This window comes from Kryptolebias marmoratus, linkage group LG9 (genome assembly GCF_001649575.2).
Source record: "Kryptolebias marmoratus isolate JLee-2015 linkage group LG9, ASM164957v2, whole genome shotgun sequence".
NCBI lineage: Eukaryota > Metazoa > Chordata > Actinopteri > Cyprinodontiformes > Rivulidae > Kryptolebias > Kryptolebias marmoratus.
The window spans coordinates 11,922,725-11,944,968 of NC_051438.1; the positions used below are offsets into that span (position 1 = coordinate 11,922,725).

The following is a 22,244-nucleotide window of genomic DNA, read 5'->3' on the forward strand; positions in this document are numbered from 1 at the left end:
ATTAGGGATTGAAGTTGTTTTAAGAGGACAGCAATCGACTTTATAATGGCTACTACTAGCCTTTAGCTCGTTAGGTCGTTCCAAATGCAATCTACAACAGGTTAGATATTAATTGTTCACTTTAAAGTAGCTGGAAAATCCCTTTCCCTTCAGGGTCTCTTGCAGGTAAACAGTGAAATAAAAATCCATCACCAGGCTGCTTTCACACTTCAGCTGCTTTAATTTTCCTCCCACTTCCCAAGGATACGAATAGAATTCACTGCGACCAAAACCCGCTATATTTGGAGATTTATTTGTCACTCCCGTCTCTTTGTTTCACCAACACGGTTCGAGCCGCGCACGAGCTGCGGTCCTGGCTTTGTTGTGGCGTGGCGTTTTAACGGCTGCGAGCGCCGAGCGGCTTCGGTCCAGTCCACGGGGGNGGGGGGGGGGGGGGACAAGTCAGGATACAGGCTGAGGTGCCACAGCGGCTGCTTTAATATTCCAGGCTTTTCACGGTCCAGATGGGGGCGCGTCACTAAGCTAATGAGGCCAATTCATCACCAAACTGAACAGACGCAAGAACGTTAGATTTCTACGAGACGTTCGGTGTGAAACACAGCTGGTCCCGGTAAGCGTTATTCTTTGAATGCTGGTGTGAAATCAGCCCCGGGAAACCTGACACGTGGAGGTCAAAGCTGTGCAAACAATGCCACAAATACATGTTCATTATTAACCTGTGTAGCCACATAATCCATCTTTATCTGTTTGGATTTTATTCTCATTAAATCCCTTTATTCTAATCAATCAGGTCCGAGGGAAAATTCTAAAATAATCTGAGTAAAACCAGCATCTTTAGATTCACTCAGTGATACTGAGTGTCACTGAACCTGTTTATTGAGTGTCCTGCTTTGAAACTTTGGCAAATGTTGCTGTTTTTAAACTCAGACGATCAGATTTACAGCTGAAATAAGAGGCTGCTTCTACACTGCAGCAGATATTATTAAAAATGAAGGTTATTTGTTGCGTTTGCACCTCCTCTCCTCGTACAAATGGAGCTTATGGTGAGATAAACTGAGGTAGAAAACAAAAGACACTTCCCAAAGTGGAGATTTTTTTGTTTCTTTAATCCATTTTGGACGGCTCCACGTGGACTCAAAGCACAGACGTTTTTCAGAAACGATGACACAGAGGCTTATTTTGCATTCGTCCACCGTTACTTCGGGTAGAAACTAAAACAACAACAGAGCTGTTTTTACAGTTTTTATTCATCTGTCTCTCGTTCCGTCCTGATCCTGCTGCTGTTACACTTCGATCAAGTGCTGAAAAGGTGAATAACGGAGAGGGAGCTGTAAACGGCATCCAAGAAAAACTCAGGACAATCTTTCGCCAAGACAAGAATATTCCTTTTTTTTTTTCGATTTTGGTACGTCATTACTGTGGACGTTCTTGCCCCCTGAAGGCACAATGTGGGAATTTTAGCACTGTTACAATAATGAGGACAGAAAAATAAATAAATGGGAGGAGGGGGTGGGTTATTTAGCAGAATATAATAGTAGTGTAGACAGGGACCCACTTTAAGTGCAGGGTATCCCACGCTTTTATTGATTTTTAGGCTCAAAACTTTTCCATTCCCAGTTAAAAAACACAACATTGTTTCACTGCAGAACCCGTGACAGAAACCAAACACCGGAGAACACGGTGGTTCTACCTTTAAAGCTGTAAAACTCTAACGGTGCTGCGCGCCTGCAGTACCTTCCGTCGCTGCGTGTAAAACCATCACAACAGCACATCTGTGAAAGAGGTAGTTCAGATCCTTCCGGAGCGGTTCATGCAAACGCTATTTTATAAACATTTGGCAATTTTCCAACTGACGATGATGGGAAATTAGGGAAAAAAATGGGAAACAGACTTATTTACATGGAATTCTATGGTGATTTTCACCTCAGGCAGAAATATCATAATATTTAGGCTGTAATAATCCTGTAAGGTGAAAGTAATTACACAAACATTCATAAAACAGTCTTCATTTGACATTTTTCTGTAGATTGAAGTTGCTTTAAAACAAGTGGTCTCAGGCTTGTTCAGACTAGCCATTAGCTCATCAGTCCAGTCAGATTTATACTGTTTCTCTAAACTGAGGTCATTCAAAGCATTACCTACAACAGGTGAGACATTAATTGCTTATAGTCTTTCTGCAGATCTGAATTACCCTTTTCTCCAGCTGCCATGCGGTGATAGGCGGGTCCAGCTGGACAGGTTGTCTCTGCTCAGAGACACACTGAGGTGGACATCCAGGCGCTCCGTTTAGAATCACCAACTTAAGTAACCTTTGTGTCTTTGGATTATTTGGGGGGATCAAGCACTCCAACTAAACTCCAAATATTAAAAATTACTCTGTTTTTAGAGCTCCAGCCACACTTTAAAACTCAGCTACAGTTTCCTTCACAGACTGCAACACGCCTGCTGTCTCTCACTGCCACTTTGAGACGTTTTAAAACTTACTGACACCAAACTCACTGAAGACTTTCCCCCTTTTTCAGCCCTGATGAGGGTTACATATGCGCGCTCACACACAAATACACACATACACAGATGGCTTTAAATAAAAATAAATACGCCGCACATGGTTAAAGTTTCACATCCTGTACCGTGCTGACGGTGTCTGAGTTCAGTGTCACCGCAGTGTCATGCTGCTCCAGTGTTTGGCCGAATGTGCCCCGTGTGTGTTCTGTCGGTCCTGTGTGGACCAAATAAAACATGCAAATCCATCTTTTTTAATGTTCTGTAATCCTGCTGTCATATCTGCAACAACTTCAGCTCAGAGGTTTTGTTTTGTTTGTTTTTTTTTTAAATTTGATTCCAAGTTGAGATTGGCGGTACGAGGAGGATCTGAAACAGAATTTCACTCTGTGTACAAAAGCACAACAGGAAATGATTCAGGACCGGAAACTAGTTGACTGAATGTCTTGTTGTGCTCAGTACTAATCTATTTTTTTTTGTTGTTTTTATATCGCAAAATGTAGAAAACTAGTAACCAGCGACAGGAAGTTCAGTCTTGGAAAAACATGTATATGAGGAACGTAGTTCTTTGTCAGCATGACATCAGTGTTGGTTTAAAACTCAAACCTAATCTGACCGAGATCTTTAAACAGTATTATTTTTCTAGTTAACTTTGTTGGTCTTGAGAATCTGAGAACTGCTTCCGAACCCGTGTGGTCCTTCAGCAGCTGGTGTTTCTGCACCTCTGAGAAGTCTAACGATGTGGGGGAAAATGACAACAACGCAAACAGAAATGGACAAATTGCTCAGAATAGGAGTTTCTTTTTTTATGAACCAACAGGTGATTTGATATAAAAAATAACTGAGTAGTTTGGAACTCCTGATGAGCCTGAGCTTCAAAATCCATCAGATTTCTCTTTGGGACATTAAAGAGGTGCGGCTGTGATATAAGACACTCCTTTAGAAAACACTGTTAAGCTGTAATTAATTTTTAAAGGAGCGGTCAGTGAATTTGGTTTGTTTTTATTATGGTTTAATGTTTAAAAGACACATAACTTAGATGGAGACTTTGTTTATTTTGTACTGGGGTTCTGTGGGTTATGAACAGCTAATATCTTACCTGTTGCAGATAGCTAACAGGACTGACGAGCTAACGGCTAGTCCGAACATAGATGCTGACTTTAAACAGCTGTTTTATTTTGGTCTTTACCAGTTTATAGCGGTTTGTGCAAATTTTTTTTTACCTAAAAATTGTATTTTTGTTTGCAGCTGCGTCTGTCTGTCAGCCCGGTTTGAGTGGACCCACTTCCAAACTGAATTTTACTGCCATGAAACAACTCTAAGCTCAAAGATTTCATAAGAGTTCGAGTAAATGCTACTTGTAAACCTTTACCTTGCCGTCAGTCGCACATTACACTGTTACCCTGCAAGAAATGTTATAATATTCCAGCTGCACCGGATGTGCTACAGCTAGATGATTCTTCCATTATTTGCAGCTGCAAACAAAAATATTATTCTATGTAAAAAACAAAACTATGTAATGAGAACTAGTTGTTAGCTCATCAATTCAGTCAGAATTAAACTCCAAACTGAGGCTGTTCAAGGAGCTATCTACAACAGGTAAGATATTAATTGTTCAAAACCTTTATGCAGGAGCCCACATTGAATGATCTGCACCATCCCTTTAAAAGCCACATCACCTTTATCACCCGTACGCTGTTACTAAAGAACAAAAAGGATATCAGATTTTAGTTTTGGCTAGTTTCTGCTTTTACTCTGAAGTCACTTGTGGATGTGCTGAACCTGCACATTGTGCCAAACACGATTTGGTTTTGATGCCCCCCCCCCTAAAGTCCCTGCAGAGGATTTTAATGCCGCATGTTTAAAGCGTTTCTGGGAGCTGTCATGTAATTTGTTAAAGTGCGTGAGTTGAACTGCGTGCGGTGGAATATGCTTGGACAGCGTTCGCCGCCGCCTGTTAGTGTGTGTGTGTGTCGGTAAAGGAGGACGGCGGGGTCTGTACAGGGTTCACGCCGCCCAGTGCTGGGATTATCTAACCCAGCAGCATGTTAGTGCACTCTCAGACCCCTGGCAGGACAGCAGAATCTTAATCCCAAATCCCCCCTCTCTCTCTCTCTCTCTCGCTTTGTTTTTTATTTTTTCTTTTCTCAAGACACGGTGAGCGCAGCGACGCGCCCTCACCTAAACATGGACATGCATAGTGTCACGTTACCACTTCGGTCACAGCAGGAGTCAGCTCCGATGCCTCTTTTAAAGCCGTCCAGGCCGTCTGTAGAGAGGAGCTCTTGGAACAAAGAGGGATGAGTCAGAGCTGCGAGAGTCACGAGTCACTTCTTGTTCAGGCTGGCCGTCTCTATGTTGTGGCCTCCTGGGTGCAGTCTGTGGCAGCCCAGCAGGATGGAGAAGGCCCTGCGGAAGTCGGCGTTGAAGGCGTAGATGATGGGGTTGAGCGAGGAGTTGGCCCAGCCGAACCACACAAACACGTCGAAGGTGGTGGGGTCGATGCAGGGGAGGGCCTCGCCGCCGCTCGGCCGCTCGCAGAAGGGCACCATGCAGTTCAGGATGAAGAACGGGAGCCAGCAGCACACGAACACGCCCATTATCACCGACAGCGTCTTCAGCACCTTGGTCTCCCTCTTGAACGTCATCTTGAAGGAGCTCTCGGACTCGGCGATGCTGGAGCCCCTGCCCACGCTGTTGTGCCTGTTCTTGGCGCTCTCGGCGGCCCGCTCCAGCGCAGAGATCCGCCTGATTTGTCTGTGGGCGATGCGGTAGATCTGAGTGTACGTGGCGACCATGATGGCAACAGGGATGTAGAAGCTGATGAGAGAGGTGGAGATGGCGTAGGTCCTGTTCAGGCTGGAGTCACAGTTCTCCGGGTCGCGGTGAGACGATGCGTTTGGGCCGAGCAATGACTCAGTCAGCGCCTTGTAGGATTTGTGCCAGTTGAGCTGCACGGGGATGAAGGAAATGAGAACAGATAACGTCCAGGCCACGCTGATCATCACAAAGGCCACTCTGGGCGTCATCTTCCTCTCGTAGAGGAACGGGCTGGAGATGGCCCAGTAGCGGTCCAAGCTGATCACGCAAAGGTTCAGGATGGACGCCGTCGAGCACATGATGTCAAAAGCCACCCAGGTGTCGCAGAAGGAGCCGAAGGGCCAGAACCCCGCGATCTCCGTCACCGCCTTCCACGGCATCACCAGGACGGCGACCAGGAGGTCGCTCACGGCCAACGAGATCACAAAGAAGTTGGTCACCTTGGAGCGCAGGTGTCGAAACTTGGTGACGGCGGCGCAGACCAGCACGTTCCCCAGCAGGGTGGTGAGGATGAGCAGCGAGAGAAAGCAGCCGGTCAGGACGCGGCTCGACGGCGCCTCGTCCAAGAAGCCGCCGTCGACGACGGTGGTGAAGTTCACGGGATCCATCCCTGAGCACACGTGGCTGGATTTATGCCACGCCGAGGAGTCCAGCTACATCTTACCCACCGGAGGAGCGGGGGAGGAGGATCTGTTATCCAGCCAGGCAGAATAAAACCATAAACAAAATAAAATCCATCACTGCTGACGACGATATCTCATGAAAGAAGAGACGTTTGATGCTCTGGGATCAACTTTTGCCCCCTGACTCTGTAAATTATATTTGACATAATTCAAGCTGCGGTGATGAAAGTGGGAACGCTCTTCTGGAATCCTGTTTGCTTTGGTGACCTCAACAGCGTTCCTGCAGAATAAGGAAATAAACAGATCAGTCTAAAAACAAACCCTGCAAATGCATTCATTCTTATTTTAAACAGAAAGTAAATTGCTTGTCAAGTAGTTTCTTGCGGAGAATAACAGAATTTTACCTTCAGGAGAGAAATAATATCATCTGGTCGTGATCCTAATAGAAAATAACATAATGTTAGAAATGCAAGGAGCGTAAACATATATTTTCTTTTCAGCTCTTCATCATACTCACTTCACGGAGGTGAGCTCAGCTGTCGCTTGGTTTTACATTCCGGGGAAAAATGAATGTGGCTTCCAAACAAACTTCCAGCCTTCACATCCCACAAACACGAACTGCAGTCACATCCTCTGTGTGCGCCGCATCCTTCGAACAGCTCATGTGTGAAAAAGAAAGTAAAAAAAAAAAAGAAAGAAAGAAACACACAGAGAGGCAGCAGAGGATGTCACTCCTTCGCTCTCTCGCCGCGTCCTCCTGCAGCCACAGAAGCGCGTCTGTGGCCAAATCCCCACGGCCAACAGCTCCGCGGGATGATGCGCTGTGTCCCATTCAGCGGAAAGTGGGGCACAGAAACGTCAGGCAGGGAACCGTGTGACCGGCCGGCTCTCTGAAACCGGCCGCGGTGTCATTCTCCAAGACGGGTCAGGTGAATCCTGTCCTGAGCGCTCCCGGCTGCGTTTATCAGAGGTTAAAAGCGTCAGAACTGTGAGCTGCTCTTGTTTCTGATTAGCTGACCCAGTTGGAGGAGCGTTTTGGCTGCAGCTTAATGAAACAAAGACAGGTATTAAAAAAAAAAGAAGAAATCAGGACAAGGGTCAAACTCAGAGGGTCTCTGATGCCACCCAGTGGAGGAAACGTGCAATTGCAGCGCATTAACCCACACTCGTAAAGCTCAAATTTATGGAAGGCAGGTTTATTGCCAGGCTTGTTTGCGATGCGCCGAGGCCAACCTTGGTCACCTGAGGGGTAAATCACGCGCTTCCTGTGAAAGTGTCGCTGGGTGAGCTTGAGCCGAGGACGAAAGGGGCCTGCGCCGCTACCCACGTGAAAAGATGCCGAGAGATGCAGAAACGTCGATGTGACGTGGCAGCTGTCACCTTGACGTGATTTTGAGCCCCTCTGACAGGAGGAAACCGTGCTTTACCCCTTCTTTTTTTTTTTCTCTCTCCGCTAGCATCCACTCACTTAGATGCTCCGGAGCCGTGTGACTTAGAGTAGGAAGAGGAAAAACTCTTCACACTGTTAATAATCTTTGCTCCGGCTGATGCGGTCATAAAGCGGGTCTGACAGCTACACTGAAGCAGAATGCTCGTTGGTCGTGGCTGTTTCCTCGCCTCCGGAGTGGGCTGTCTCGCTGCAGGGGGCCACGAGGAACAAAGCGGCTGCACGGAGCGCCGAGTTCAAAGGTCAGAGAGGTGTAGTTCACCACTGGCCCATATTTCAGAGCATCTCTCGCCGTCCTCCCTCTGTGCCGCCGCTGCTCTTCCTGTCTGTTCAAAGGTGCACCTGCTTCTCTGCTGGCTTGTTTGTGCCACACAGAGGCAAGCCCGTTGTCCAAAAACAACCTTTGAATCCTTTTTATCTTTTCAAAAACTGATTAATTTTGCTCCCCGGACTTTGCGGCGTGCATGTTGATGTCACGAATGACCTCAGTTTGGACAAGCGGTTAGTGTCAGTTAATGTCGTGACAAAACATGCGAGTCCCTTTCTTTCTTTTTTTTTTCTTTTTTTTGCTCTGATGCGGTCTGACAGGTAGCCAGCCACCCAGAAAACACAGATACTGTGAGTAAGATGGCTTCGAGCCAAACAAGCTAATTTTCTCTAAATAAAAAAATAAATCAGCCTGACCTCTGCACAGCTGCATGTTTCCTCAGGATGTCAGTGAGTGGACAGCTCTGCACATTAACCAGCTGTGCATTTCGTGCAGGCTTTATGTGTGTATGTGTGTGTGTTGGCGTGCGAAAATAAATAACTAGGATGGAATTAAAGCTGTCGTTTATTGGGTTTTTTTGTATCCTCCAAAGAACACCAGGCCTTTAATTTTTTTTGTTTGTTTGTTTTCCAGAATCTTCCAGACAGTATTTATGTGCCAACAACAAATCGACTTCTTAAACTAGCCGTTGGCTGCCCCGATGTCTAAAAAAATGAGTATTGGCCGTTCTGTTCAGTTCTTTCTTATATCTATGGTCGGGTCCCGGAGGGAAACCCAGACCTCCCTTTCCCCAGAGACGCTCTCCAGCTCCTCCTGGGGAGGGGTCTTAAGGCGTTCCCAGACCAGAGAGGACGCATAATCCCTCCAGAGTGTTCTGGATCTGCCCCGGGGTGTTCTCCCAGTGGGATGTGTCCAGAAAACCTCCACTAGGAAGTGTCCCTGGAGGCATCCTAATCAGATGCCTGAACCACCTTAATTGACTTTTTTTTTTTCAGCTCAGAGGATCAGCGGCTGCACTTCAGGCTCCTCACCTTACCTCTAAGGCTGAGCCCAGCCACCTTACGGAAGAAGCTAATTCCAGCCGATGTATCGGTTTGAACCCAGCTGAAGCAGTAAATTGTCTCAGCTCCTTCCGCACTCCGACAGACTGGAGAAAGTCCCTCTGTGATGCAGATAAAGCATCGATCCGTTGCTCCGCCCTGCCGTCACTTGTGAACAGGGGATGCTTGAGCTCCTCCACCCGAGGCAGATGCTGGGGCCGAAGGCGCTGACAGAACCCCATCCTCCCGCAGAAAGCAGAGACGAGACCCCAAGGCTACCCAAACCAGACACCCTGCGTCTCGAGCTCCTGTCTTTGAAGACCACAATCGGGATCGGGGACAGGTGCTGCACCGGGAACAGGTTGGACCTCGTTCCAACAGTGCGGCCACTTGACCGATCGATCAACCTTTACCTGAAACACTCTTCAGAGCCTGCATGTGAGACATTCTCAGACTTCACTTCAGACGATTTCATTTTGCCTCTTGTCAAGATTTTCTGTCCAACCTCCCCTTTCTGAGTGAAATGACTTGAAGAACCACATCAGTAACGGGATCTTATCTCAACAATCGAATACGTGGCGTTTGGCATTGATGTCAACACGAAAGTCTTCAGGCATCAGCCTTTTTCCGATGTGCTGTATCGAAAACAGAGAGTACGTTCTGACACTCCGCAGACTCTCGTCTGAATCTACTCCGCTGCGGCTGAGCGTCCCGTCGGAAGCGCACGGTTTCGCCGACAGCCGCGGAAAAAACCGACGGCAAACTTTCTGCGAGTTCTTCCTAAGATCAAGGGTTTCCCCCCCCGCGCACCCCGAGTGAAGGTTCCGATTGTAGCTCCCACATCACTGCTCTCCGTGAACGTTTTTAGCATTTGTCTGCGTTAACATCTGGGACTTCACTGAACTGTCCTTTTGTGAAATAAATAAAAAAAACGTACACGACTAAAGCCAACGCCAATAAACCCAAGAACTCAAGTGCCCTCGAGGGACAATAATTAGAGGACTTAAATATGGTGTCAGCTTAAAAACAAAATAAAAACAGAATGAGAGCAAATAATGAAATAAAAAATATAGATTTATTTGTAAACAGTAGCACAATGCTTTCAATATAAAATCTGAGGTTTTCACAATGTGAATATCACACATCATCCATTTCTAAAAATCTTTTGCATTAAAAGACTGAACCACCAGTTTCGCAACAAACAAACAAACAAACAAACAAACTGGTAAGTAAATAAATAGGAATGCAGAAATAAATAGACATAAATACTGGAAATAAATAAACTCTTTAAAAAAACCAAAAACAAATCTCAAATCGGATAGAATTTCAATTAAAACGAAATACATTCTCAGGTCTGGAGGGCCTGCGACCTTCACGTCGATCGGAGCCGCACGCTTCATCTGTTGTTGTTGAGTTTCTGGAGGAAATGTATGTATTTACGTATCCAGGTGCTGTTTCTTCCATGTGTGTTCGTCGGAGTCATTGTGCACCTGACATCACTCTGGAAGAGAGAGGTTGGGGTTAGGGGTTATGCATCGTCAGGAACTGAAGAGCATTTCTGCTGGCTTTATTTATTTATTTATATATATATATATATATATATATATATAATCTGTGTTCACTTACCTCATGACCTAATCCCAGTTTCTCCAGGTTGTGCTTCAGGTTTTGGAGGTGCGTATTGTGTCTGTTGTTTGCTGCGCTGATGTTGGTTGTCCAGTTACTGAGGATGTTCTGCAGCTCCTGTCTGAAGGTGCTCACACAGCGGGACTGTAGAGGGAACAACAAGGCTCAGTAAGACTGTAGTGTAGACTAAAACACACACACACACCAGCACAGAGCAACAGAGCAAGTTTGAACTTTGTATGTCAAAGTGAATAAACTGCAGTACTTACAGGGTTATTGTTCATGTAAATTCCTGGAACTGACACGTTCTGCTACAAAACAGAAATAAGCGGTTTAGTGCATTACTCGTTGTTATCATAGTTGACATATTCAGGGGTGTGTTTGCAGCAGAAACAGAACAGAGTAAAAGCAGCATTTCTTCAGACTCACCAATACAGGATAGGGGCTGGTTTTGAGGCCACTCAGGCTCTTCATGATCTCGTTGTTCACGTTCATGTCCAGCTTAAAGCAGAAGCAGACTTGCAACAGGACCAGGACGAACGCACGCTTCACCATGCTGCAGCAGCGTCTTCTGTCTCTTCCTCAACACCTTGGGCTGCTTGTAAGAAGAGCACACGATGATGTGATCGCTATCTGCCCTGCTTATATACACAAGCCAGAATGAGGAAGTTCAATCATCATTGGCGTACATCAATGGAAAGAAGCGGTGAAGACGAGCGAAAGAGAGAGAGAGAGAGAGAAAAAAAAAGGTATGTTTTACGTGATGTCATTCGGGGAGAAAGGAAAGATAGAAAAAAAAAAACGGCGAAAGATTAAAAAAATCTTAATTCGTGAGTTGGAATCTGTTCGTAGTTGGAGACAAGTTATTGTTTTGGGCCAAGAGAAATCTTGTTTTACTTCATTCTGATCAGTCAGGCTGAAAGAGAGAACATGGAGGTATTTTAAGTTTAAAAAAAAAAAAAGAAAGAAAGACAAAAAGAAGTGAACTTTTTTTTCTCGAGCAGCAACTTATAGCTTCAAATTAAAGCCTGAAAAGTTTCCTCTGTACTTCAGGTCTGAGTGTTCAATAACATTTCCAGAACCAAAGAGTTAATTTTATGTTAAAACTAGCTTTTCCTGAAGGAATGCATGTCACCCGCCACCTTGCATGCCCGGTATTTAAACAAAGATCTCACAGTTCAGCTCTCAGACGACGTGTTGGGGACAACTTTCAACTACCGTCACACTAACTTGTGAGTTTTTTGCTAAGGTCGATGAGCTCTAGCGGCCATCTTGAACTGGGTTGACTCCTAAAGTTAATCGGTTGTAAATGAACGTGATTATTTCCTGGGGATTTTTATTCAAATCTGTATAAAATGCTTCGGAAGATATTTTGCTAACAAACCAAGGTAATTCCAATAGGTAAATGGCAAATACCTCATTCAATCTATTAGTGCTCAAAGTATGTCTTGGAGATGACTCTCAGCTGCCATCACACCAGATTTTAGCTCAGCACGTGGAAAGATGACACAGTTAGGGCCATTTCTGCGTTTGGTAAGGTCAATTAGCCGTGGTGGCCATTTTGAATAGGATTGACTCTAAAAGTTGATCGGTTGTAGTGATTCCTTTCTGAGAGTTTCATTAAAGTCCACTCACTGCCTCATGTGACATTTTGCTAACAGACAGACAGGATCGACTCGAACAAGTCGTGACAAAGTTTTCACGCAGCCTGTTACTGCACACAGCATGAGTTGGGGATGGCTCTGAGCTCCCAGCAGTTTTACCTCAATATTTGAAAAAAAAAAAAAGAAAAAAAAAGATGGTGTTATAGCTATTTTATTGTGTTTGCTAAAGATGATTAGTTGTGGCGGCCATCTTAAAATGGCCTAACTTAATAATGAGGTTTCATCGTATTAAAACCAGAATTTGGTCCCCATAAGGGCCATCTGTCCTGACAACAACACACACACTCACACAGAGGGGCAAATACATGATCGCCCGCCTTTCATGACATCACGATAAAAACCCAGTGGTAAGTTGCACAAATGGCTACATTTGGTTTGAGCTTTCAATGAAAACTGTGACGAGAAGAGAGTTTCATGTTTTGCTGACGACATTGCGATGAGTTTCTCATGAACCAAGTTGTTAAAAAAAAGAAAAAAAAAATACCACTCCTGAAACTTTATCTCATCGGTTCCTTTCACAGCTCGGTATCGACGTGTCGAGTCGACTCAGCGAAGAGCAAACTGAATGCAAACCCGACGCTTTAACTGGGCTGTGTCAGTGCTGGGCAAATATAGCTTGTTCTTCGACAAGAAAAACGGAAGTTAAGTTTCTGAAGAGAAATAAAACTGCCTTCAGTCTCATTCACAGGTTCAGACGGCACAGCGATCTGCCTGTTAGGATTTTAATGTTTCTGGTTTTTTTTCTTTCTTGAGCCTGTTGCTTTAATGTAAAAGGTGACTTATTGAAAATGCCAGTGAGTAATTATTTACAGAGCTGCTGAAGAGGTGACAGAAAGTGTGTGGGGAGTACCATTTTGTGACGTGGCTGATGGCGGTTTGGTCAGTAGGCCGGCGTTGACATTTACATAGTGTCGATGGGGAAGCCCAAGGACTTAAAAGAAAAAAAGAGGAAAAGAAAAAAGTGAATACTAATTTGTATCATTTGCCCACTACAGTTGGACTTTCACACAACTGTTACCACAGCATGACTGTACAAAGTTCAAAGGGACTTGTAAAGGGTTTTAAATCAAACGAGAGTCCCAAAAGGTGTCTGTTTTCAGAGTTTCACATTTTTAAAAAAATGACACTAATTTCAAATTAATAACAAGAAATCGAAAAATTGACCAGGATCTCATGTCATTTCCCTTGGAAGTGTGACGCATCGAGAGCCAAACACAGGAGGGCCAACGGGGCAGTGAATGTCAGAAACAGACAGTGTTGAGGTGAAACGGTTCAGTTTGTTGTAACTCATTGTGTAAACGGACCCAAAACTCCAACAGCTGAGTCGTTCTTCAGGAAGCTGGATGGAATGGATGTGGTTAGTTTAGCTCCTGGTGAAAATTACAACCCAAAGTCTGGAGACTGACTGTGGAGTTATTGTTTTAAAGAGGAGCTCCTGAAATACAACCCTTTAATAGAAGAACCACCCGCCATGTCCGCTGTCCTCGCTCCTCGCTTCCATTCTGCCTGATAAACGCCGACAGGAACCTCCTCAGTGTCCTGCCACCAACCAAGGAGGTGACACAGACCCTACAATCTCCCCACTTTGGGACACAAAAACTCTAAAAACAAGTCATTAAGGTTGGAAATCTGAGAAATGAACCAGTGGAGGGTTTTATGAACCTGAAAACTCTTTATTTTTATTTTGTGTCCCCTTTTAAAGCTCTTAATCGTGCCATTCCTTTTCACACCAACAACAACAAAAGGCTTGGATCAAAGGTACTAAGTGAGGAAAGGGTTCAGCACGTAATTGTCTCAACTTCTTCATAAAAAAATCTGTCCAGCAGAACAAGATTGTTTTATTTTTTTATTTTAAATTGCCCCTCCATTTCTTTACTGGCCACAGGTCAGAAGTGATGAAGTGAGTTTGGATTGTCTTGTTGGAAAAAAAAAAAACACCTTGACATTATATTCATAGATGGGGTTTCTGCATCATAAGAGCTGCATTATGCCTTTTTAACAAGCTAACAGGGTTTCCTGATATCTTATTTAAATGTATTTTCGGTCAAATTCAGCAGAGTTACAGTAGATTCCTCATGTAGTATTTCAATAAAGTCGTCTTCTTTGCTCTACCCTTGGTAGGGTGTCCCATAGCAAACTGGTTTCAGGGGAGGGGGGTCAGACTGAAGCTGTTTGTCCATTGTCCAGTCCGTCTCGGTGGTTTTCCATCTACCTGACTCAGGCGAGTCGTTGTAGCACCCGAAACTTGCCACCAACTGATAAATAAACGAAATAAAGTCACAAAAACAAACGCCATTCTTTGCCATGGTTACCCAAAAATACCCCGAGCCGAGTCCAGGCCACCTTCCCTTGGCCGCTCGGAGCCGTTTGGTCGAGCTCCCTTTAGATGCCAGCCAACAAGAACAGAAATGTCTGCGCCTCCTCAAAGCACCACGGTGTTGGTTTATCTGCTGTTCCAAGGTTTTAAAAGTGGTGGCTTTCTTGTCAATCTCATGATTGACATCTCTCTCTGGCCAATCAGTGGCCTGCACTGGAAACACTCTTAACCTGAGCTGAGTCGACCCGAGCAGAGAGCGAGTCGAGCTAATGGAAAAGGACCGTAAGAGCGATTTGAAGACCTTGGTGATGAAGGAGCGAACCCCACCTGGATCAGGGCAGCCTCAGCAGTGAGCGCCTTGTGGTCGAGCCTCGGCTCCTGGAGCTCAGCTGGACCAAGCCCGAAAAAACATCAGGAGGCCACCTCCCCGTGGACCCGGCACCCGCGGGGAGAGCTGATGAGGCCGGGTGCTGTCCAAGGTTTCCACCTGGCTTGCTCCCCCCCCTTTTTGCAGCTTTGAGCAATGTGCATTTGAAGAAATCGAATTAGGGTTACGAGGCAAAGCATGAAAAGTACACGTCAAAATAAAGGGCTTTAAACATTTTTTTTATCAGTCCAACTTTGTCTGATTTTGTATTTAGATAAACAAAGTGACAAGTGGTATTTTATATGAGCAGATGGGTGAGTGCAAAAAAGACACTGCTTTCAATCTTTCCTAATAATTTGTAGATTAAAAAAAGAAATATCCCGGGGATATTTTTGTAGGAACAAAAGAACAAGCTCAAATCATTATCATTATTTTCTCATGACATTGTCATCGGGTCATGTGGGCGCACACATCAGAGGTGACGTGTCGGATTCGCCGGGGCAGAAAATAGCTACTTCCTTCCCCTGCGAACTTGAAATTCTCACTGACATCAGAAAACGCTCGGTGGGAGGGGAGTTTACACAGCGTCTCGATGCTGAGGCTGAGGCACCTCCATGGAAGCAGAAACCGATAAAAATCTAAACATGCCAGACGGCGAGCCGCGGTCACCGACTCTCGCTGGATTGGTTTTGCTTTTCACACCAAGTCCATCACTGTTGCGCAACGCAGAGGGGCACATTAGATCAGGCGAGGTAGAGCGACTTCAGGAACATACGGTTGCAACAACAGATGACATGATAACAGAGATGTAAAGGATAGATAGCGAGCGCTCATCACTTAGGTGCGTCTTGTTTTGACACTGATTTGTGTCTGGGTTGAGGAGATCCAGTCCCTTTAAGGTGTCTTACTACAACTGAAATCAATGAGATATGTTGCACATATTGAAAATGATGATTTTTTTTTTTTTTACATAATTGTCACCCCAGTTCTGCTGTGGGTTGGGTAACACCTCTGGCCAGACTACAAAAGGAGAAGGAGAAAACCCTTTGAACAGAAATTAACATATTAAATAAGGAACTCGCACTTAAGTTCTGTTTTATGGTTCAAGCGACGGACCATAAATGTGCATGTCGAAAACTTGGCTAAAGGTTCGCTTTGCACCTCTGAACAGAGGAGATCTAATTCATCAAACGCCCGTTGGGTCAATCTCAGCAGGTGCAACGTCTGGGAGAGATGTTTGCATGGCCTAAAAAGCCAGGATCTGAATGTTCAAACGTGTCTTTCAGTGAGACACTCGAAGTCGATCCTTTTAGCGGAGAATGAACGGATTAAAAGATGGCATTTCATGTATTTAATCAAACCTAAAAAGCGCAGTGAAGAGTGCAGAGTTTGGCCCTTTCTTGCGGGTTAAGCAAACATCAGCTCTTGCGTAAGCTCACATCTGAAGATGATCTTGATTAACTTTAATCTTAAAATTCTCATCATGCTAGAAAGAGCTGCCTTTTTATTTTTTTGTGTGTGTGTGTGTGTCAGCCCGTTTCCCAAAACTGTAGAAATCCACTGAATGCGTTTCTTCTAAACGTTTGTTCTTATCCGTTTAAAATCTTGACATGACTCATGTCGCATCTGATGTTTGTCTTTACACAATCAGACGGGTCGTAAATAAGATGAGTGTGCAGAGTCCCGCTTGAGGAGAAGTGAGGAGGAAGATCTTAGCATAAAGAAAAAAATAGCTGATTTCTTTTTTTGTGTGGGTTGACTTCAATTTGACTTGGGGTCAGGGCCTTCCTTGACCTATCTCAGCCTGCGATCAGACATCGTCCGCGCTGCGTGACGACGGCCCAACAGATCCTCCCGCAGAACTTATTCATCAGTAGAAAAGTCGGAGAAGGTGACGCGCTCCCGCTCTCCTCCTCCTCCTCCTCCTCCTCCTCCTCTCCGTGGCGGAGATTCAGAAAGGGGAAAAAATGCCGTCACCTTTCGCGAAGTGCGTGTGGACAGTTAGCTCTCAGAAAACCTTCGCTGCAGCGTTAGTAAGCGTAGAAGCTGGGGAGAACTGCGACTGCTGACTACAGGCGGGAAAACTTTTTGGTTAGCTCTCGAGAGATGGTGCGGTGATAAGAAAACGTGAATCTCACATTTCCGCGAGTCGGTGTCAAACCCTCGAGCGCGGCACTTTTCCACGCTTAGTCTTGCGTCCCTTTCTCGTCCTGCGGGCTCACTGAGCCGACAACAGAACACGCGACTCTTTTTGGAGCGTTTTGCATCCATGTTTGGTCACAAAGTGCGGCAGGTGGCTCACGGTCCGCGGCGGGTCACGTAGGAGTTTGAGCCCAAAACAGAATGTCGAGCTGTAATTTGATATTTAAGGATAAAAACGAAGCAGAAATAATTCAGATCTTTACAGCGCCCTGAGGGATTCGAGAAAACAGTTTATAAAAGCCTCATTTTTATTAAAGAGCTGGTAAACTCGGTTCACTTTATGGACTTGGGTTAATCTGCTTCTCTCACTGAACTGATCCTGATAAAAGCTGAATCAGCGTCTCGGCTTGTCAGAGTCTGCAGCGTTTCTGGGATTCTGCTGAGGGTTTCTTCAGGATCCAGGTTAATTAAGACCACGGTGATGGTTGGAGGTCACACAAACAGGTTGCCATTACAACTATGGGGCCCGCCGACTCTGATGGTAGATTCAATCTTGATTCATTAACGTTAATCACTCAATTAGGATTCTCATCTTGAGTTATTCTTTTTGTAGAGCAAATCTGCTCCGGCACACGCAGGCAGTCATCTTCTCTATATGTTATGCCTGATATGCCATATCAAGACGGAAAAAAAAGACCCGATTCAGTGCGAGGATTCGAATCTTTAACCAGGGTGAGTCAGTCAGTAACCCACCAGCTCCAGTAAACAACAACCAAACAACTGACTCAGTAAAGTGATACATCCTTTGACAGGGAGAGCTGAACAAATTGAGCATTTTTTTGTAACCATTTCTTTAATTGAATTTAAATAAATGTCCAATTTATTGACTTAAAGTGCTTCTCCCAAGTGAAACAACTCAATCCCCTTTTGTCAAAATGCAGTTTCTTTGTGAACAATTGATAAAAATAATAAGGTTTTTATTAAGGTTTTTTTTGTTTGTTTTTTTTTTACGCTTATCGCAGCTTCTGAGGGGTTCTAAAAACGGTAATCACCACAAAGATGCTATGTTAGGAAAACAGTTGTTGCCTTCCTGTCAGATATTTGTCACATCTAATTTTTTACTCATATGACACACCGAAGAGAGGTCACTCAGAGGCGCCGGCTGCAACGACGTGTGGAGGAAAAGATGAACGCAGTGAGGTGTTCCTGAACCCTGCAGCCGGTGCCCCTCTGGTGGGGCTGCGATGCAAACGCTGGTGTTTCGTGTGACTGCGTGCATTTCCACTGAGGTTTCTGTTGCAACATCCATTTCTATAAACGTACTCTCGGTGCCTGTATCGCTTTTGGTCAGCTTATTTTACGTAACATTTCTGCAGCCAGCAGCAGTTCTTTCCTGATCACGCCCAGTCCTTCTGGCACAGAGCTGAAAGCATTTCATGTGTTTTAATGTCAAAACGAAGCAGAAAAAATGTGAGCAGCACATCTATTAGGTTGAGAAATTTTATTTTATTTTTTTTACATAAGATCACAATAATCATTTTTTTCTGTACAATATACTTAATTTACAAAAAACATACTTGAAGAGTAGTCCAAATGACTGAAACCTCTAACCCTGGGGTCTTCTGCCATTAATGATTTTTTTGTGTGTGTGTTTGTTTTAAAGGATGAATCGTTTTATTAACCCTTTTCCTTCAGTACTTTCAGAGTGACGGTCAGGCCTCCGGCGTCACAGAGCTGAAACTCCTCCACCGTCGAGTCCTCGTGTGGCCGCTGAGGAGCAGCAGGCGCCGCGGCTCCGGCTCCGCCGTCTTCTTTTTCCTCGTCTTCCTCGAAATCGTCTGCGTACTCGACCACCTCTGGAAGAGAAAGAAAAGCATGTGTAGACAGGACTTTCTTCGTTTTATGGAATATGTCAGCACCAACAGAGTGTGTTTTTAACACAGTCATTGGAAAAGAAAAAGAAAAAAGAAAGTCCACCTTGTTTTAATTCTCGTGTTTGAAGCATCGGGACATACTGAGGTAGAAAAGATCTTTACCAGGTTTGAAAATAAAACCCAACAGATTCCACCGGGTCTTTATTTATTCAACTGCCCATCAGTTCGGGAAGGGTTGAAGACCATTTCCAAACAATCCAGTCCCAGAAAATTCACCCCCAAGGTCAGACCGTGCAGTGCTCCGAGCTTCAGTGAGCAGGTCAGAGGTTGGCAAATCTTTTTAAACAAAGATCCTGTTTGATCTGTTAGCGCTCAGAGTGAATGTTGGGGATCAGTCTCAGCTACGACCACACCAAATATGAGCTCAATATCTGCTAAACTGACTGAGTTATAGCCACCTGTGTGTTCGCTGAAGTCCTACAGCTGTGGCGGCCATCTTTAATAGTGTTTGCCCCGATAGTAAATCAGTTGCAGCTGTGCATACACTGATTATTCTTTGAGTGTTTCATTGATTATCCATTCTGTGGCTCAGGTGATATTTGATTTAACTCCTGACACTTAAGATCATGTGTCAAACTCGAGGCCCGCGGGCCAGATCTGGGCCTTGGTAACATTTTATCCGGCCCCCAAGATGACATTTAAACATTAGATCTGGCCTCCAGTCTGTGACAGAAAGCATCTCAGTTGCTTCTCATTTAGTTTAGTGAAGTCCTCCTCTGACAGTTCCTCTGAAGACAAGAAAATGAAGCTTTAATTTCTCAGCAATCTTTGATTTTGATGTGAAAAGGGCGACAGAGAGCATCAAACGGGACCGATCAGACTCCTGTTGATGAACCTGCAGCCAAGAAACGATATCAGGTGTCTGACCAGAGTTAATGTGCATCGGAATAACAGCAAGTCTGCTTTAATGTTTAATGTCTTTTTCTGTATTTTCTAATTGTTTCAAAGTTAAATGTCAGCAGCTGTGATCAGATTTGTGTTCATGGCTTTTTAGCTGTTTTAAACAAGAAAGATTCATAAGAAACTCTTAAAGTTCGATCTATATTTCTTTGTTCATTAGTGTGCTTGTTCTAAATTCTATAGTAGGTAACTGGGAAAAGGTTTTCGATATTTCCAAGGTTCATTTATGTACGTTTTCAATAAATATTGATGGAGATTGGCCCTTGGCTGGGACCATGTGTTTAATTTTTGTTCCCCTTGTGTTACTGAGTTTGACAGCATGCTTTAGAGGATCACAGCTGGATGTTTCACCTTCCATCCCTTAACGTACCAACGCACTCAGCAGAACTTCTCTCCGAGGGCTCGCCGACTTCCTCTACTGAAGATGAGCTTCCTTCTTCGTCAAAATCTTCAGGATAGAGACAGTTGTCCTGTCCGCTCAGACTGGAGCCATCCTCATCCTCCTCCTCCTCATCATCTGAAGAACCGGGCTCGCTCGGCTCCCACGAGTGGTCCTGACCGAACCCCTCAAGAAGCACCGGCTGCGCCTCAACATCTCCACCCGTCTCCTTGCCGTGGTCTGCCTGCTGGTCTCCGATGGACCAAAGGCGGTTTTGCACGCCGGCGGCCATGAGTATGGCAGCAGCGTTGGGCCTGTTTTCCGGATCCAGACTGAGCATGGAGCGGACCAGAAAGGAAACGCCGTCCGAGAAGACGCCCGGCAGCGGCTCGTACTCGCCCCCGGTGATCTTGTGGAACAGACTCAACAGGTTCGTGGCCACGAAGGGCGGCCTGAGGGCACAGATCTCGTACAGGAGACAACCGAGAGCCCAGATGTCGGATTTGGAGCTGTACGGGACGTCCCGGCAAAGCTCGGGGCTGAGGTAGCTCGGCGTCCCGACACACGTGGACGCCAGGTCCGCTGTGTGGGACATGACTTTGGATATGCCAAAGTCCCCCAACTTGACCAGGCCCTGCTTTGTGAGCAGCACGTTGGAGGTTTTGATGTCCCGGTGGAGTATTTTGGCTGCGTGGATATAATCTACAGCCAGGGTCACCTGCGAGAACCACCCCAGGACGGTTTCCTCTGCGAAGAACTCCTCGGCCTTCCTGGCTTTCACCCGGTCGTCCAGGGTGCCCCCTTCACAGTAGCTCATCACGATGTACACGAAGCCGTCGGCAGAGTTCACGAAGGCGTCCGCGCACGTCACCACGTGGGGGTGCTCCAGCCGCCGGATGATTTCCGCCTCCTGCAGGACGGCTCGCTGCGCCGCCGTCGTCCTCGTCGGCATCTTGATCCTCTTCACGGCGTGCAGGCTCCGCCGCTCGGCGTGTCTCATGAGAAACACGTCGGCCGCTCCGCCTCGGCCCAAACACAGAACCTTCTCGTAGTTCTCCATGTTGGCCTCGGCCCGTCGGTTTAATGGAAAAGACAAAAAGTCACGCGCAGCGGCGGACGGCCGTCAGCGCGTCGGTTTGGGTTCACCGCCGTTGCCATGGTGACGGCCTGACACCAGATATCGGGACGGTTTAAGAGTTAGCTCCACAAAATGTAGGACGTTTTTTATTTAAATAGCTCGTTATTATTAAATCTATACGGGCACATTTTTTTAAAAAACTTTGTCATTGTTTGTTTGTGGGCCTGTAATATTGTGTGTTTTATTGTTTCTGCCACATAAAACGCACTATTTTCCTCGCAAATCGTATTTAGGGCTAGCTAAAGTGTTTGTTAAAACTTTTAAAAGTAGTTTTAATTTTGTTATACGTTCTCAAAGCTAATATTTCCGTTGAATCAGTGTTAAAGTTATAATAAAGTAGTTATTAAAATTGTCATTTTAGTTATAAATATGCTCATAAAATAAAGCATTATAAGCCTGCAGGCTAACAGCTTGAAACGTAACCAAGGATAATTAAATATGAGGGGAGAAGAAAAGTTTATCTGTTTTGAGTCACAGTTAAAGATATAAATGAGAGTAAATTACTACAAACCACATTGAAGTATTACAAAAATGTCAAATTTTTAAAAAACTCAAAGCCTTTATTCGCGTTAGAGCTCACTGCACGCAAGTTAAAAACAGTGATTGTTGAAGAAAACAGTGATCCACTATAAAAAAGAAAAAAAAAATCACTTGTTAAAACCAGAACTTTGTCAGTTTTGGACCTCTGAACTGTAAAATTTGCAACCGAAGAGAGGACAAAGTCTGATTTTATTTTTATTCTGCAGGTATTTTAGGCAACTCAACTGTTGTTTGTTTGTTTGTTTTTGTTTGTTTGTTTGTTTTTTTTAATCTGAAGCACTTTCATGGACAGAATTTCTCGGTGCAGCCTGGGTGCGGAGGAGGTCCGGTTCAGTGTCCTCGGGGTTCTGTCTCTGATGATGTGGTCCTGTTGGCGTCATCGTGCCGTGATCTGCAGCTGTCACTGCAGTGGTTCACAGTTGGGATGAAGATCAGCTCCTCCTAATCTGAGGCCATGGTCCTCAGTCAGTAAAGGGTGGACTGATCTCTCTGGGTTGGGAGTGAGGTGGAGTTTAAGTATCTCGGGGTTTTGATCAT

General features: G+C 45.1%; 2 protein-coding genes across 2 annotated transcripts; both read right to left on the reverse strand.

The window, feature by feature from the left end:
• Positions 1-1,386: 1,386 nt before the first annotated feature.
• LOC108245810 (D(1) dopamine receptor) lies at positions 1,387-6,992 on the reverse strand. The gene is made up of 3 exons (XM_017433012.3): positions 6,463-6,992; positions 6,350-6,384; positions 1,387-6,225 (listed from the first exon to the last, which is right to left on the reverse strand). Exon 3 carries the CDS (start codon positions 5,928-5,930, stop codon positions 4,830-4,832), a length of 1,101 nt encoding a protein of 366 aa, XP_017288501.1. The 5' UTR covers positions 5,931-6,225; positions 6,350-6,384; positions 6,463-6,992; the 3' UTR covers positions 1,387-4,829.
• An 11,347-nt stretch (positions 6,993-18,339) lies between these two features.
• Positions 18,340-21,354, reverse strand: nek12 (NIMA-related kinase 12). The gene is made up of 2 exons (XM_025009800.2): positions 20,021-21,354; positions 18,340-18,672 (listed from the first exon to the last, which is right to left on the reverse strand). Exons 1-2 carry the CDS (start codon positions 21,087-21,089, stop codon positions 18,494-18,496), a joined length of 1,248 nt encoding a protein of 415 aa, XP_024865568.1. The 5' UTR covers positions 21,090-21,354; the 3' UTR covers positions 18,340-18,493.
• Between the last annotated feature and the right edge of the window lie 890 nt (positions 21,355-22,244).